At 46.7% G+C, this 17,621-nt stretch overlaps 2 protein-coding genes across 3 annotated transcripts in view; one reads left to right on the top strand and one right to left on the bottom strand.

The window, feature by feature from the left end:
• Atg16 (Autophagy-related 16) overlaps positions 1–17,621 on the bottom strand; it is a 221,586-nt gene that overhangs the window by 9,069 nt on the left and 194,896 nt on the right. Inside the window, exon 9 of one of the 2 annotated variants that reach the window (XM_077416793.1) lies at positions 6,454–6,894. The exons of the other annotated variant lie outside the window; for it this stretch is intronic. Within the exon in view, the coding sequence (XP_077272919.1) occupies positions 6,877–6,894 (18 nt within the window). The 3' untranslated portion in view covers positions 6,454–6,876. Of the gene's footprint in view, positions 1–6,453; positions 6,895–17,621 lie in introns of those variants that run through there. 2 annotated transcript variants of the gene reach the window in all.
• Positions 1–17,621, top strand: part of Neo (ZP and PAN domain-containing protein neyo) — a 71,733-nt gene that overhangs the window by 29,498 nt on the left and 24,614 nt on the right. The gene's annotated exons all lie outside the window — the stretch shown is intronic.

The raw sequence follows: 17,621 nt of genomic DNA, 5'->3' as shown, positions 1-17,621 counted from the left end.
GCCGACGTTAACATCGATTCGCAAATTAGCGACCGTCCACCGCAATTTTCCTCATAGGCGCTCCGATGGAGCGCAGAGCGCCGCGCCATTTGCGGAGGGAATTTATTTCACGGCGGCGTAATGGCGCTGCGGAATTCGCCCGTCGTGTATTTAAACGCGGCACCTCGCTGCGATGATCTCGTCCTTACCGCGATTGCGGATAGCAGCGTACCTAAGGCCGGGGGGAAAACCGCCGCGCGCGAAATTAACGGCACTGCCCGCTCGCATAATCCAACGGGCGAAGTAACGGCGCTAGACCGCGTGGCAATTAGCCCGCGGAAAACACACAGTCGCGAACAAATATCCTCGCCAGAGTGTGTGGTACCGGCCGGTGCCGTGAGCGTGCGACCGCCGCAATCGGTGAACCTGGAGGAACCGTAATGCAAGAAGGAGGGGGGGAGGGAGGGAGGGAGGGAATCTACACACACCCTCGACAACGACACCGTTAGCCGACGATATACCTTGCCATTGTACGTGACCTACCGTACGAGGTGTCTTTTATACGAAACTTAACACGCGGACCGAATTTCACGCATATACGCACGCGGCGGCACCGCGAGGCATCATAAACCACATGCGTATACGTATACATGCGGCAAAGCGGTGGACGCGAGATCGGCGCGATCGGTGATAATATAGCTTACGGAAACGTGGGGCCCGGCGCGAATCGCCTACGCGATGCGCATACGAGAGACAGAGAGAAGAAAGAATACCGTGAATCCTCACCCCCGCGGGGCCTTACGCCACGCCGTCACCGGTCACATACCAGAAGAGTTCACTCGGTATCTGTTCACACTCGTTAATCCTCGCTGCCCTCGGCATTCGCGCGCCCGTTCCGCGATCAGCCGCCGATATAGCGGTCTATATAGCGCGACTCGGCTATCGCCGAGTGTCATCGTGATCATCGCCATATACTTATTCGCGACGCGTCACGAGCGAGCGGCGTGCAGTGCAGCGCAGTGTGCAGCGGTTCGCCGACCGAATGAGTACTCGCGGCTCTGTCCCACTTTCGGAACGTGTTCGCCGTATATCTCGTTAGACAGCCACCCACGTGGTCCGAAATAACCCGTCTCTAGTGGGACGACGCCGGTTGATGCTAGGGGCCGCGATGCAAAGCGGAGCCTGTGTGGAGCAACGCGAAGGGAAGGGGGACGGTGGCGGGTACCGGAGGAAGTAGAGAAGGCCCATCGTGGCCGAGCCGGCGAGAGCACATGCCTGTCCGATCCGACATAGCCGCTGAGTACAAGGTGGCATTGGGGATACAGCCGGTCTCTCGATCGCGGTCGCCGATACCCGCCGCATGACAAGCCCAAGGGGTGTACGTAAACGGCTGAATCTACCTACCGACCTCTCCATTCTCAACGATGCAAGGAGCCTCTTGTCCGTTGTGTCTGGCCGCATTCTCTCGTGCTATCCCTCTCTCTCTATCTATCTATCTATCTATCTATCTATCTATCTATCTTGCTTTGTGCACAACGCGAAAGTGTCCCTTCTCCTTATATTTCTCTATCTTACGCGCGCTCTATGTCCCGCTCTCGAAATGGATTTGGTCGATAGTCTACATTCCACGCTTATTGCTTCGATACGAACTAATTTGATAATACAATACACGGATAATCGGACGACGTCGGCAGCTCGGTAGCTCGGCAGAGATTCGCACGAGCAGTTTATCACGAAGATACCGCATCCCGCGAACGCGACGGAGATGCAGAGACGACGAGCATGCAAAGTGGATGGATCTCTTCTCGTGGCCTCCTTTGGAGAAAGAAACGACCGCGACGGGCGGACGCGAGGACGCGGACGAGAATGAAATAGACAGAAATGGGCAACGACAGGGATAGTAAGACCGTACGAGACGATATCGTTTGGCCGACTGGGCTGCTTGATTAGCGATTCGCCGCAACGCAAACGTCTCGACCACAAAGGATACTATCGTAGCGACGATCGTAAATATCCGACGAATCGCCGCGCTACTGCGTCCGTCCAATATTCCGTACGACGAATTCTTTGCATTCTGCTGACTAGAACCAACTTTGCGTCCTTGCCAAGTGCACTATATCGTTCAGTATTCAGAAATGCGCGGTTGAATCAATCGCGAGGACATGGAGAGAGCAAACATACAGACGTGTTTTACAACTATTGTATATGTCGCCGCGATAATGCGTGCGTAAATATTCCGTTAATTATACCTTGGATAAATCGCAGTAACAAATCAAAGAATATTGATTAGCCAATTTTCGTAACTGTTTCGAAACTGTACGCTCGAGTATATTGGCTCGAGTAAATATCAAAAAAAATCAAATCACTCGCGTCAGAATATTAGAAAAGATCTTATTATGCTACTAGATTATTTTCATATTTTACGTTGACGTGTGCGCGCGTCTTGGAGCGTTATTAATAATGAACATTAATATTCTGCGAACTAAGTAGCAGATTCTCACTCCCGTCTTGTCGTCTCGCCATCGCGTTATGACGAATATACCATCGCCTTCGCGTACGCGTCTCTGGCCAATTAAATAGCCAATATGCATGCTCCGCGCACGCTGTACGGATTCATATGCGTCGAGAATAAGAAGCGGAATAAGGATCGCAGATTATTCCGCGCGCACAACAGCGGAAGTACCGCATTGATTTTCATTGATTTTTCGTGAATCAGATGCAAGTCATAATCATACATGTACACATTGGAAATTATAAATACAGATAGGCATTAGCGACAAGGTATTGCCATTAGAAATCAAGCGCCGAGCTCGCCCATCGTTGCGCGTCGTCGCGATCTTATTCACTTGATATGATCATTCAACGCGGCCCCATCGCTATGGTATTTTCCTCTCTTTGTTTTCTACTGGCCACTTCCACATCAGGAGTATCGCGGCGATACGTATGAGTAACAAGAATTAATATCCCGCGGTCCGCAGGGGGAGAGCGCGTTCACTTTTGCCTTGTCCGCTCGACGTCGTCCCACAATAAATACATCTTTCCCCTCTTCTTATTCTACTTCCTTTCCTATCCTCGGCGAGCGCGCTCTCCTCTCCCCGTGTGCGCGCATTCGATTCTCGCGGGTGTGCTGCTCGCGCGAGCGTGCACATACGTGCTGGGGTAACGACGCACTAAAGGAAATTTGTAATGAAACGTACAAGACATAATGGCGAATGGCGCAGGAGGCCGGGGGAAGCCACCGAAGCGATTTATCACGAACGCGATGTGATCGGGGCTCGCTTCTAGCGCTCGGACGTTAATAACGCCGGCCGCGAATCACGAGCTCTATCCCGCCAACCACCGTACCACCACCACCTCCTTTCTCCGTCGTGTCTACTACTCCGATGCATACCTAATAAAGCGGCGACCGCATCTCCCGACGCCGTACCGGCAATCGCCTTTTCCGTACAACCGCATAAAAAGCACACAACAGCGACAACAAAGACCGGCGACGACGACATGTCTCGACGAGCGGCGGGAAAAAGCGTTGCAAGGTCGCTCGCTGATCTGGAATTCACAAAGACGCGGACCGCGGATGCGGCTCGAGGCTCCGCGGAAAAATGAAACGCGCTCGAGCCTCGCTTTGGATTCAGATGAGTGCTGGCAATTATCGTGTTCGCGCGAAATGACCGCGGTCTTCCATTATTCCTTAAAAGGATAACTAGGAACGTGTCGTTACGCACGGCGGTTAAGTTTAATGACATAAGAATTAATCCCTTGCTCTTTTTGCAAAGTGCGCGTCGTATCCGGTTTTAATTAGCAGCACAAAGATCAAAAGCTGATAAGGCGAGAACGTTAATAAGATAAAACGAGGGAGTTAATTATCAATTTCCAATAATTCCACATACCCGCTGCTGGCGTCGAAAGTTGTTCTTACTATATTATTCAACATCGAGTACAATTTGAAAAGGAAATAATACGAAGACGTAAGGAGCAGCCTTCAAATACGCCTCTCTCCCGAGCAAGAGCAGGAGCATTTGCTCTCCCCGAAGACCATTTCTACCGGTCAGCAGAAAACGCGAACGATCGTTCCTGCGCGACGCGTCCTAATCGGATATTGTCCCGGAAAGAGCCGGCGAGGTGTAGGCCATCGTCCCCTCTCTCTCTCTCTCTCTCTCTCTCTCTCTCTCTCTCTCTCAAGCGCACTTTCCTTAAAGTCAATTCAGAGGTACGTAATAGAGTGGCCTTTCTTCTCGGATGTACGTTTAGACGGGTCAGGATGCGCGCGGCGCGCGGGCATGGTCACTGAAAAGTTCGTGCTTGGTATTCGTATCAGCGCGGTCTCTACGCCGCAGTACGAGGTACGTGTACCAGCGGCCGGAGTTAGCGGTGGTGTCGATAGAGGGTCCGGAACTGTACGGACGGATGTATCCTGCCAGCGAACTAGATAGCTCCGGTACAGCTATAGTTGGAAGATGAGAGGAAGGGTACGAGCTACGTTGGCGCGGCGGAAAGGAGAGAGAGCGCTAATACCGAAGCCGATGCTGGCGGAACGACGGCGGTATGTGTAACAATCCCGTGATTGCTGTACCACTGCCGGGTTCGATGTTCACCGGTCTCCTTCAGGATTCTCTCCTCTCCCCTCACCCCTTTGTCTATTCTCACGTTACCTGCACCTCGCAGCTCCGTGTCGATCTGTTGTCGTGGAACAGAAGAGAGGGAGACAAAGAGAAGGAGGAAAAGAGCGAGGATACGAGGAGGGAAGCGAGGAGGGCCCGGAAGTGGATGGAAAAGATCGGAGGCGGTGTGTATCGCACCGCACGCGGTGGAATGAACGTTTGATATAAAAGTACAAAAACCAGTCGGCATGTTTTGTCGGGCGCGGGAGAGCGCGATGGAACGCGAACGATGGAACGGGGGCAAAGAACCGAAACGGACCGGCTCGCCAGCACGGCCGCGAACCGTCCGTCCGGTCAGCAGCCTATCGAGTTCCGAGTCTCTCGCTCAACGAGTTGGCAAACTGTGTTCCCAATGCTGCGCTCGTTCCGCGCACTGTGCCGTGCACAGCTCTGACCCCCGCGATATATAACTACCCGAAAAGAGAAAGCAAGATACTAAGTGGCCAAGAAAGAGAACGAGAGTAGAAAGAAAGAAAGCGAGAGAAAGAGAGAGAGGGAGAAGCATAGAGTTGGAGCATTGCGTTTCCTGCCCTCTTGTAACTTTTATGATCCGCGTAAAACAGCGATTTTCACCGGTTCTGCTTGCATCGCGGTTCGACCTTTCCTCTCTGTCTTTTTTCCCCGCTTTTTCGCCCTTTCTCCCCATTTTTCTTTTTCTCCTTGGTTCGCATGTTCTTTTTTCCGCCTTGCACTAGTTGCTACACGCATTTTGTTAACTCGCGCTTTTTCACCGACACAAGCAGAGCTTCATAGTTGGCCTCTTTCTCTAATTCTTACACTATCTCCGAGGATGTATTTCACAATGTACGTATATATACGTGTGAAAAATATTTAATAACAAAGTTTTAATTATTATAAATTTAAATTAAAGTACAGAAAAAATTAACATTCTAGATTTTATTTTATTAATCGGTTAATTAATTCTCGTCACTTATGAGCGTGACTGTCCGTCACACGAATAAGGTCCCGACACGAAGAGGTAAAATTAAATCAACCCTGAGCTTAACAAATATGTTGTTTGATAGAAACTCATTATAGTCGCGAGATCTCGGGGAGTCCTTGGAACCGTATCGGATGTATACACACTCGGAAAGCCACACGGCTCGGGTTATCCTAACTCCGTCCCGATTTCCTGGTGGACTTTACGACTTCGCTCGGCTTCGCGTGCCGAGCAAGAAAAATGTCACGGAAACGATCGAGGCGCGTCACGCTCCGCTCGATACGAAGGTAGCCGTGAAATTGGGGATTTAAGCACGGAAAGCGTGATTCGCGTTGTCGCCTCCTCCTCCTCCTCTTCCACCGCTATACAAGACTTTAATTGAGTCGGACTTTTTTACCGTTCGCACAAAAGACTCGCTTTTATCCTGGTCGAGTTTCCAGCAAAAAAGGACGCGGAAATTAAGAAAGATATTACTATGCTCATTAACGACCCTTAACCCGTTTTTTTTTATCGCAACGTTGCTGAATATAAAAAATACATTTTTCATAGAATTTGTGCATATATTACTGCACAACAAAATAATTTTACAGTTAGATAATAAAGCAAGCGATAAATATTTTGTGGAGTATATATTTTTTCAGTTTATGTTGTGTTAATATAATTCTTCTTTGATTGTCTAATTGATTAATTAATATAATTAGCTGCCAGCAATCTGAAAACTGCATTTTAACGTTCATAGAATTTTCACCGGTTATATATTTTTTATTACATAAATATTTTAATAGAAATTTGACAAATATTTTTTTTTTTAATAATGCACTTTTCAAAAATTTATATTCGCGAGTGTCAAATAGTGACGCGAAATAAATATTTTTCTTCAATTTATGCCATTAAATTAAAAAAAAGTATGCATTTTACTTATACTTATGCTAAAAATATAGTATACACGCATATTTTTGAGCGCAAAGAAAAGGCACGGATGTGTAATGGAAGGAATTTTCATCGTGTTACTGTCTACCTCGGCCATCTGTCGGACCCGAAATGGAGTCGAGAGTCGTTTTTAACGGACGTTTCTCCGCGAGAGCAGGAAAAGTAATAGTGTCATATTTGCGTAACAAGTGTCATACTAGAACTTTATCTCGCAAAGCCGACAGATGGGCCGACATTTCGAGCTTATGCCGCAAGATGGAAACGAATACGCCGGGATATATGTCTAGTAACAAATACGCGGATACACATACCGCGCGCGTTTACATTCTCTCTTGGCTTTCTGGTTAGGTTCTCTCCGGCACATAATCCTTACATTTGTAAACTTACCTGTAACAGAAAAAAATTTACAAATGTCATTAGAAACTAATAGCGAAAAATAATCGGGCTGTAAAAATCGCACTGTACGCTAACTATACTTCATATGCTGATATCTGATCGACTCGTTGGTTTTATTTTTAATCGGACTATAGGGGAGGATTTTGCGGCCCAAACGTGATATTATCTCGGCAAACCGATTAAGAAGTTTTATTACTCGTGTCGGAGAGGGTGTGGCTCGGATTAATTGCCCAAAATACCCGACTCGCTGCCCAGTATGGCCCCGAAACCCGGTATTAAACGTTAATTCACGGTTCCCAGTGAAGAGGATACCGCATTGTGCTGTCAATAATGATGTATGTCGATTGCAACACGCGACAACGTCGTTATTATAGCTCATTCTTTCATTGCTGGGAACAGCTTTACCAGGTGGCAAACACTTGGCTAAGCGGAAAGTTGACAATTAGCGTTATTATATGCCTCGTCTTGCTTTAATGACCGCTTGTACCATTCCACAAGCGTGAGCAGGAATAAAGACACGGGAAGGGGGAGGGAGGGGGAGTAAAAAGGAGCTGTGCAGTGGCGTAGTCGTTTTCGCGATTGCTTGAAAGAGGGCAATTAATTTCAGCTTTTGCCTTCTCCTCCGCGACGTAGGATTCTCTACGTAAATATTGCTGTTGAATCGCGCTCGCCGCCATTAGTAGCGCGAGAAATACTATCTTAACGAATTTAAAGAAGCTGTAAGTCGGCAATATTGTACGTCACTTACTCGATCTTTGTAGGCGTTATTCAACGCAATGCAAAATGTTCTTTTTATTTTGCCTGCTTTTACAATTATATAAACGACTCGACGTCATAGCACTTGTCATAAACTACAAATTGATTAACTCAAAACATTTTTCCTGCACGTTTCATATTTCTGATTCGATAGCAGGTCAATGATATAACGTCAAAAATATCGTTCGGCCGTCAGCGGCCGAAATATGATAAACTTACGAATTTGATATCTACACCGAATACCGCTTTTTCAACGGAAATGAGTAAGAACTTGATTTCAATTCAATAGCCCTCGTGATGAAAGCTCGTTCCATGGCTCAATGTGTTCAAAAGTTTTTGCTCTTCTCTCCCTCTTGTGATTTTCTTCTCTCTATCTCTTTCTATATCTCTTAAGTTTTTGCAACTAGTTGAATGCTTGCGGAGCAAAACGGGGAAAAAACGAGGCTACTTTTCGTACTAAAATGAGTGGAACTAAATCGATAATATCTGTTAATCAAGGGAAGCAAATATCTTTTGTGTCTGGTATTAGTTAAAATATATTTCCACGTCTGATTCATATCTAATATGGAAGTGGATTTTCCTAATAAAAATCACATCTCCTTTCATCATTGATTAATATCGATCGACTTGATACGGATTATGAGCGTATGAAAATACATCGGTTTGCGTACTTTAAAATAACATCTTAAGCGTGATTCAATTAAATACATTACTTTCGAGTTCCGATCGCGTTTGTTTCCTATACCCATAATTCATCCAGGAAAAAGATTAAAACAGTCGGATGGTTATCGAGGATAATAATTAATCTAAGAGATACGCCATACGTATAAGCGTAATGTAAGACTGAGCTTTAATCGCGGACGACCGTGCGACTATAATTTTACGACGAAGATTCGTCATGTAAAAATGCTCGCTCGAATGCATGAAGTGTCATAAATTGTCTCATAGCGCGCGCGCGCGCGCAATCCGCGAGAGTAGTTAATAAATCGAAATAATTATCTTCTATTTAATGTTTCGCGCTCACTGAGGAATGTCTCGTTACTCATCCACCGCCGTATCCGCGTTCTTAAGCATCACGAAAATTCTCACGGCCTTCATGCGAGATACCTTATGCGCCTATGCATATCGTAGATAGCAATAGACACCGCAACAGGGGGCCTTTCGTTGCGGAGAGTAACTAGAAATATAGCGGGTATAGTCTTCTCTAGGTGTATTAGCATATTTATGCTGTACCCACCGCGGTACTTTTGTACCGGCGCACAATACAACAAAGTAGCGTCGTAAAATCGACTTCATCCGTAACGCCGCGTGTCCTCGTGTATATATACACATGCATACACACAAACACACACCGCCGATAATTCTGTAGCTTTGAAAGCCAGTTTGCATTACAATGCCGAAAGTAAAGTTTTGTTTAGCGTGTTGCGAACGAACAAGTGAAGTTTTCTGTGCTTCCCGTCCGCTCGAAAATTAAATCAAGATGATCGATAATAATACCCCTCTCCAAAGTTATACATTTGCAACCTGATTTTCTAAGTGGAAGAAAAAAAAATGCGGGGGGAAAAGCTCATGTTCGCGTAACGTTATGATCAAGCAGATTCTATAAAGTGAAAAACTTTGCGCAGATTCCATAAGATAAAGAATGAAAGTTCTGGATTATGTAAATGGTTTCTACGCCCAGTCAACCTGGGAATCGTGCGCTCTCTGCGCGAAAACTTGGATCGATTATATTAATATGCATTCGCCATATATCATCAGTCCGCCGCAGCATAATTTAAATATGTAGAATAATTTCGCAATGCTGTCGAATGAGGTAATTTCATTTGCGATCGCATCGGAAACCGCAAATTGGAAATACGTTGATGCAGAAGATATTACTTAATTTCTCAATAGATATAAGAGGAATAATTTGTAATGTACAGGGTGGCGCGCATCAAACCGGCGCTAAACGAAAAATATATAGTTGCAAAATACAGTTACACAAACCTGTCCGCGCGGTCGATTTTATGCGCATCACTCCTGTATAAAATGTAAAAGCCTTCCAACGATTTAGCTAACTCACGGAATTCAAAATCGGAAGAATTCTGTGAATTTTTTCACGGGGAAAAGCGAAAGGATCGAATCAATTTAAGTGGAATTCCAGGATGCAACTATCCTCCACATCTTTTTCCAAGCGTTCTTTATACGCTCGCTTAATTTGGCCGGCTAAAGATAGATGAAGTCGAGGAGACCAAATCAACCAAGAGTAATATACGATCTGTCGTGGCATCAGAAAAACCGTCACGTCGCTTCGCGTTTCGTAAGTCTTCCCGGAAGCAGCTATTTTCTCTGGCGCGGCCTAATATTGATTTCGCATCGTCGTTTCTCATCTTTCTTCCGCGGGAACATATAGTGAACGGAAATCGCAAGCACATGGGGACGCGGCACACGCACGCATGCATGCATGCATGCACGCTCGCTCGCATGCGATGCGGCACGATGCGCGGCGCGCCGGCACCGTGTCAAAAGGGTACCACACGATTTCCCTATGCAAATCGCCAAGGTGGCACAATCCGCTAAAATAACCGTCGGGAATAATGCCGTAGATTGGGAGGTCGAGTTAGCGGGCGCGTCGCGAGAAACGGACAATATATCGTTGGGCCGGCCATTACGGAGGACCATTAAATAGTCGACACGCCGAGATAACGAGCATTAGCCACACAACTGCCACATTAGGTACCCTCCACATACGCACGGAAGGTGCAACGCGCGTCTATAGGTCGGAGCGTGCTGCAACGCGTTTCCTCTTTCCGTTTCTTCGCGGAAACGCTCCTCTCGCGTGTCTCGAATCAAGTATTTATTCCGGATCAAATTTGAAGTAGATCTGTCGAATGGTCTCTTTTTCACTTTTGTGATGCCTTTTCGAAATTATTCTCGATTTATACTTTAAACTGTACAATTGTTATGATTGGACGTACATCTCTCAGAGATTTATATTATACATTGGATAAATTCAGAATATTGTCCATACATCCGCGATGCAAAATTCATTTTACAATTTCTCTATAGACGAGTTTATATTTAAAAACTTGTAAATGTTTTTTTTTTTACATATAACGTGTGTATATATAAATGTATGAATTTTGGTTTTGTATAAATTTTATTAAAAGAATGGAATTTCATTTCAATTTTGAAAATCAAATTTATGTATATAGATACACGCGACGATGCAATTCAAAGAGTAAAACATTCACTTATTGGAAAAAGGCTTTGTTATACCAGTTTGCTTTTCTCCTGGGCGCTTCTCTGTTACTATTAATTGGCCTTCAACAGAGTGCACGTTGTAATTACAGCGAAAGTGCACTGACATTTGTAATATTCAACTCAGTGATTTATAAAATGGAATGTTAGAATTTCGCGAGAAATCGAAACGGAAAATATTATATCCAAGCCAAAGTACCTAGGTAAAATGCGCCCTGAAAAGAACGCTCCTTAAGATGCAGAACATTTCCTTTTTCGACAAAGATGTCGAAGCGACTACGGTTAGCTCCCTTTACTTCTTCCCCGTCGTCTCATCTCCCAGACATAAACCACTTCTATTCCATTACTAATGAAGAACGTAAATGCCCGGGTTTCCTATCGTTCCTCGCCCATTCACATTTCTACACGCATTCTCGCCGCAAAGAGAAATATTCTTTGGATTCTCTCCGGTTGGCGGGACAAAGCATATTGCTAACCGTACGCATCGACGATTCAACGAAGAAGTGCCATATATTATTTCCTTTGTTTCCCTTTCGCCGTTAATTTCCACGTGACTTCAGAAACAATTCGATTACAATCGACGGTAGTCGCGAAAAACCTTGGATTGCGTGCAGCGAGCTGTGTATTGCATCGGAAAAAAGGAGATTGAAGGAAATACAGGAATTCATGAAACAGACATGGCTGTGAAGCGTCGAAAGAGTGACTCTATCATCTTTCAGACTAACGAAAATATTACAGTTCGATGATGATTCGTGAATGTGCTCCAATTTCTTTTCTATATAACGCAACGCATAATCGTGTAAGATTTTTCTCTCAAGTCGATTTCCTACTTTGCAAACAATTTGAAAAAAATAAAAAATAAAACGACGACAATTGAAAATATGAAGAAATAGAGACACGCTGCGTATCCTCGCGCTTATTAGACAAGATTATCGTGCATACAGAACGACCGCGCATATATACCCGCTTATTTCAGACGGTGTACAGGAAATCGAAAAGTAATATTCAGCGTGAGATGCGTCGTGCGTGTTCAGTGTCTATTAGCGCGTTGATGAGATAATTGTTACCTATTTGATGTTTTCCCTTCCGCGACTCGATCCTCAACTCGATCCGCGCACTGTCGCCTGAGAAAAGTTATCCCGGGCCGCGAGCAAATATACAGGATATATCCAAGATATACTGCGAGAACTCTCCGAGTGGCCATAAATCACTCACGCGCAGCGCGCAGCCTCGGACTCATATACTTACTTTCAACCAATGAAAGCGGGATAATAAGATTAATGCGTGACGTGTGCAGGCGAAGCCTAGGACAAAGGTAATTTAAGGATGAGCGGTTTGCTAAAAAGTTTCGGAAAATGCGCGCTTATCGCCTGAGGGATCTCCTCACGTAATTTTATCACGTGGAGGGTATTTCTCGTTTTCTCAGAGTACACGACGTAGCGTGCGTTGCGTGAAATCGAGGATCGCGTAAGAGCTTCAAGGTCTTTAACCGTCGCGTCGTTCGATAATTGGGCGGAAAGAAAAATCGGAAGAGGAAATCGTTCATGTGACGACTTTCAGTCGGTCCTAACCGTAAATTGTTTTCGCCAGTGCGGCCGGATCTGCGGTCCGCCAGCAATGAGAAAGAGAGCACCTCGTTAGTCTCAAATCGGTCAACCGGCCATTGAATCTAGCAAAGAGACGGAGCTCCCCCATTCCAGCCAAATTCCACAACAGATATCGACTTTTCAAGCGCTCATGCGGAATCCCTCCTCTTCATGTGTGACTGTGTGAGCGTCACAAAGGAGAGCGAGCGAGACGGCGGCCGCGGCGGTTGCAAAGAGGATGGCTGATCGTTAGGCGGTGTGCTTCCGAATGGCGCCGAAGTAGCGGCGGGAAAGGAAGGAAAAAGGGGAAAAACGAGACAGAGGCGGAAAAAGATGAAGGAGCCGAAAGAAAGAGAGAGAGAGAGAAAAAAAGGGCAAAGGGAATGATGCCACGTCGATGTCGTGGATGATTGCGCCGTAATCGGGTCTCCTTTCCCCCCCTTCCTCCCTTTATCCTCTTCACCACGCGTTACAGTCCTCCTCGGAGAATCGTCGTTATTCCGCTCGTGGTTCTTATCACCTTAACATACGGCCGCGGGAGGAGGTAACGCCATGACGTTGTTACCGCGCGTACGCCGAATAACGGCTATCCCACGACACTGCCTGCGACCGCAAGAGCTATTAAAATGTAAATTGACTGGCGTTCGTTTGACTAAACAGTCATCAGAGACTCCCTTGCACGGGTTAGTTCGTGCAGTAGCGATTACTCCGTACACTCCACTTTCCGCCCTGAAATTCTCCTCCGCCCATCAGGATCCGGGATCCAGGGTGTAGACCTCCGGACGCACCTATATGGGCGTAATCGCGTCGTTATCTCGCATAGTCCGGCTCCTCTTGGTAACTTGACGTGAAATCTTTTCCGTGCTCAATGCCCGACGCGCAATGTACATACGTACATATGTATATGCGACGAATACGTCCGAACGCGCGCATCGCTTGAATAATATTCGCTCCAGCTCTCCTGCGTAATAGCCGCTACTTCCGGCTCGTGGAAGCGGGGCCGACACCGCAGAGATGTAGGTATCTCGTCCGTAATATATTCGCGGATACCCTCCACCTCGAGCGCGAGGATCCCTGGGTCTCGCGTTCCTTTCGCGGACACACGGGCGCGATATCCTTTACGAATTACGGCAATTCAGCCGAGAAGTAATGTTTTTCCGTCACATCCCCAAGCGACTCGGACAATCGTGTGGACCCGCGGCAGGGAATTCATGCAACATTCATCCTTCGCGTTCGCTGCGTCGCTTCCGCGTCTATTGTCAGCACATACTTTAAAGCCGCGTTGGCTGATGCTCCTCTCCTTTCTCTTCACGGTGTTATCTGTTCGAAGACATCCGCGGGTGGTGTTGCGTTGGCGATAGCGCGCGTGCGCGCGAAAGGCGGACGTCGGAAAGGATTAAGTCGTCGTTGCATTCGCGTATCATTAATCACGCGATAAGCGGGCACGCTAGAAAATCGTTAGCGGCCGCGGAGCTCTTCGGGTTTAGGCGTGGGCGTTACGATGCTATACGTGCGATCTACGACGCATACGGGGGTTCAGATGAATTGTTCGAATCCCTGAGCGTTCGTTCTGTCCGGAGTAAAATATCTTATTGTTACGTCCCGTCTTTCTATGCGCATGTGCATGCACGTCGTTAATAATAGTTCAATATCACCGACGGATCTAATAGATCAATATTATTCTAGATAAATCTCTGCATAGAAATCGTCATTTTTATAATGAAATAAATTATTTTATTAAAGATGTACAATTTCGTCTTTTTTTCATCCGTTTCATTCTATTTGTTACTGCAATAATACGAGCATTTCCTGGATTTATTTCCCGATGTGTTTTAGTACTAGTACGTTAACATAATCGAGACAGAGATTGTTATGATCGCGGAAAAGGTTAAACACAGTCCAATCTAAAAGAATATGCTTGCTTTTGAGAAGAAATTATACCTGATCAACTAACATAAACTGACGGCTACGCGGTCCTCGTAATAAGGAAAGTTTAGCAGTAAACGATGGGGAGAAACGAGTTGAGTCGAGAGAGATAGAGGGAGAACGGGCAGAGAAAGGGAGAAAGAGAACCAGAAAACAAGGAAAGAAAAGAGTTAAGGGGGAATAGGTTCGTTTTTGCTGATAAACGCTCTCCGCACGAACGTTAATTGCATTCCACGTGAATGCCCGCGATCGAGAGATTTGCCATGGTTGCCCCCGGACGGGGGCCCCGCCAAGGCATCGGAGGAGCAGCTTTGGTTGAAAGCGTGGTATGTCTGGCTCTTGAAATTCCTCAGGAGGGTAAAATTATGCGGAATGGCCGCGCGACGACGCGGCGGCGGCGGCGGCGCCCCCCGGTTACGGTAGTAATAGCCGCGTGATTATCGATTCAGAAGATTTTCAAGTTCCTCTATTCCCCCATCAGTTACGTCGATATTCCAGCGGACACGAATGCTCGTTAATTAGCTGGAACACCCCGCTTATCGCGCGTTCTTACGTTTAGTATTTCAATTACCGCCGGCATCTTGCATATCGTGTTTTGCGATAATCAAGAACGAAGGGATTTGTTGCCTGATGCGTATAATATCCTATACGCAGAGGCACAGGTCCCGTTAATCCGCATTCTTTTCTCCTTCTTCTTTTTTTTTGCTTAATCCCTGCAACGCGTACGTGAGATATAGTTGCCCCGCGGAGCGAGACGTAAATATTAAAAGTATAGTGGGAGAAACTTTATCATATACACGATCGCAACGCCGCGGCGTATTCCAGCGAAATAACAAAAAAGGAAGGATTTCCTGTGATGTTTAAGCGCGCATTAACCTGTCCTTCCATGCTGTCTTTTAAAAATACATCAGAGAAGAGCTTTACCCCCCGAGAAGTAAACGACAATGAGTATTCGCGACGTAACGACGCGGAGTGCAAGCTGCAGAAATAGATAGCTATTGAGCGCGCAATGTAAGTTATAATACAATAGATTCGCGGAATATAATGGATATAGTTTTATATAGAAATAGCTAGAATAAAGGTAGTAATGTATAAAATACATAAAAAATGCGTTGTGCATATTATATTATGACGCCATACAACTATAGATAATTATTAGTCGTAGTTCAAGCCTTTCTACGAAATATCCAAGTTTTAATCGAATTCTACGACAAATGATTCAACGCACGATTCAACATCAAGATTATTATATTTTAGAGTCTGTGGAGATCTTTTTTGTGTATAATATATCTTTTATAGCAGGCACGCCGTAAAAATAGCAGTAATATTCAAGCACGGAGAAAACGGCGCGAGTGGTATTTCACAGAGGATTTTCTTCAAACTGTGATTTACGAGCGTAAGGAATCAATGTCCGTGGAATGGTCATTCCAGCGTATCTCCGATGCACCTTGAGCGTACCACCTTGAGGTGGTAGATGCGCTCAACGTGCTCGCAACCGGTCGGCGCGGCGCGGCGCGGCGGCAATCACAATCGCCCGTACTCATCTCGGCTTGGCGCGGGTTGAAACTCCACCGCTGGGGAGATATCGCGCCACCCCCGTCGCCAGATCCCACAGCTACTGTGCGGCCGCTTGATGGCAGTGACAGCCTTCCAGGCAGCCGTTGTAATCGCGCGAAGACCGCCACACACGATATAGCCAGACGTCGCGAACAACCGGTAGCCTCTTGGACGACGATCATTTAGACTCGACACGATCGGGAATCCAAGTAAATCATTCGAGCCGCATGGTCGCCTTCATATATCTTCGCCCTCTTCGCACCGCCGCGCCGCGCGCCGTGCGTGCAATGTACTTACGTCGCTTCCCGAGCGCTCATTTCTCGCGACTCGCGACAGCATAATTGTATTCGAGCGCGCCCGAGTTCTATTTGCTAAATCGGGCTACGGCACGACAAACACCTCGCGAGCGCGGGTCAGCGCGCCGACGCGCGATAAAAGTCCTCCGGCTATAATTACCACGATACGGAAATTGTTGACGGGGAAAAAGGAGGGACGTGTGCGTCGCGAGACACAGGAAAAAGTCGGGACACGTTGGAAACGCGGATACGCTTTTGGCGTTTGGAGAACCGAGGCTAACAATCCGGCTCTCGTTTAAAACATGGGCGATTCGGGCGACGCACGTTTGAAGGGACGTTTACTTTCGTGACTGGCGGCGCACACACGCATGCGAATCTCACTCTGTCTCTGTCTCGCTCTTTATCTCTTTTAATTCTTCGTCATTCCGCACGACCTCACCCCGCGTCGCGTCATTTTCCGTCACGGTTCGCACATCGTCGGCAAAGGGATGTCGTTACTGCGAGAGATAGGGACGCGCATGCAACACGGAAGACCGACTATTAAATTATATCCCTCCTGAGATTGGTGTGCGTATGTACGGTGTGTGTGTTGTGTTGCGCTTAAGCAACGCTGGCGACTGCGCTTCTGTCGACCGGGCAATTCTCGCATGCTCGCGCGCGCGCGGAGCGACTTAGGAAGAATTACGACCGAGATAGCAATGAGAGAGATACGACTTTATATCGCGTCGTACACGCGCGTCTTCCGTACCTGTAGTTCTGTCTCTCCGCAGCGCGATATCGTTTGTTCTCGTTTACTCTCGCCTCACACTCTCTCGCAACCGTGACGTCGCTATACGCGGCGCATTTTTCAGTAATAAAGTAATCCAGAATAGAAACGGCGATTCATGCATTATAATATCGAAAGGGGAACGATATATAACGTATACCCCTTTCAATTTCGCGCCCGATACAGACGCGCCTTCGGTGAAACAAGTTGCTCACGCTGATTCCCCACAATCGACGCGCATGTTAATAGCGGCCTTGGCTATCAACTGTCGTTAACAAGGACTGTTACGAGAGAGCTTCCGATAGAAAGGTATTCCCCCGCGATAAGTATGAGACACGACCGTGGTATTGCTCAGCAATTCTCTTTCCGCTCCACTTTATCTCTCCGCCGCGCGTAGTCGCGCGACGGGCGACGATGGTGGGCATTAAACCCTCCCTGCCCCTCCGACCCGACTTCTCATTCAATTCCTTCGTGTCTGCAGGTCGGTTGTATGCGATTTGCATATGCAAATGGCATGATATAAGTAATTAATTCGCAATCAGAGCGGCATTACCGTTTCGTTATATAGCGCATAGATAGGTACCGCGCAAT

The sequence above is a fragment of the Temnothorax americanus genome, unplaced genomic scaffold (genome assembly GCF_048541705.1).
Source record: "Temnothorax americanus isolate GAGA-0224 unplaced genomic scaffold, ASM4854170v1 Scaffold45, whole genome shotgun sequence".
Taxonomy (NCBI): Eukaryota; Metazoa; Arthropoda; class Insecta; order Hymenoptera; family Formicidae; genus Temnothorax; species Temnothorax americanus.
The sequence above is the reverse complement of the archived record's forward strand: the minus strand, read 5'-3'. Positions and strand labels throughout refer to the sequence as shown.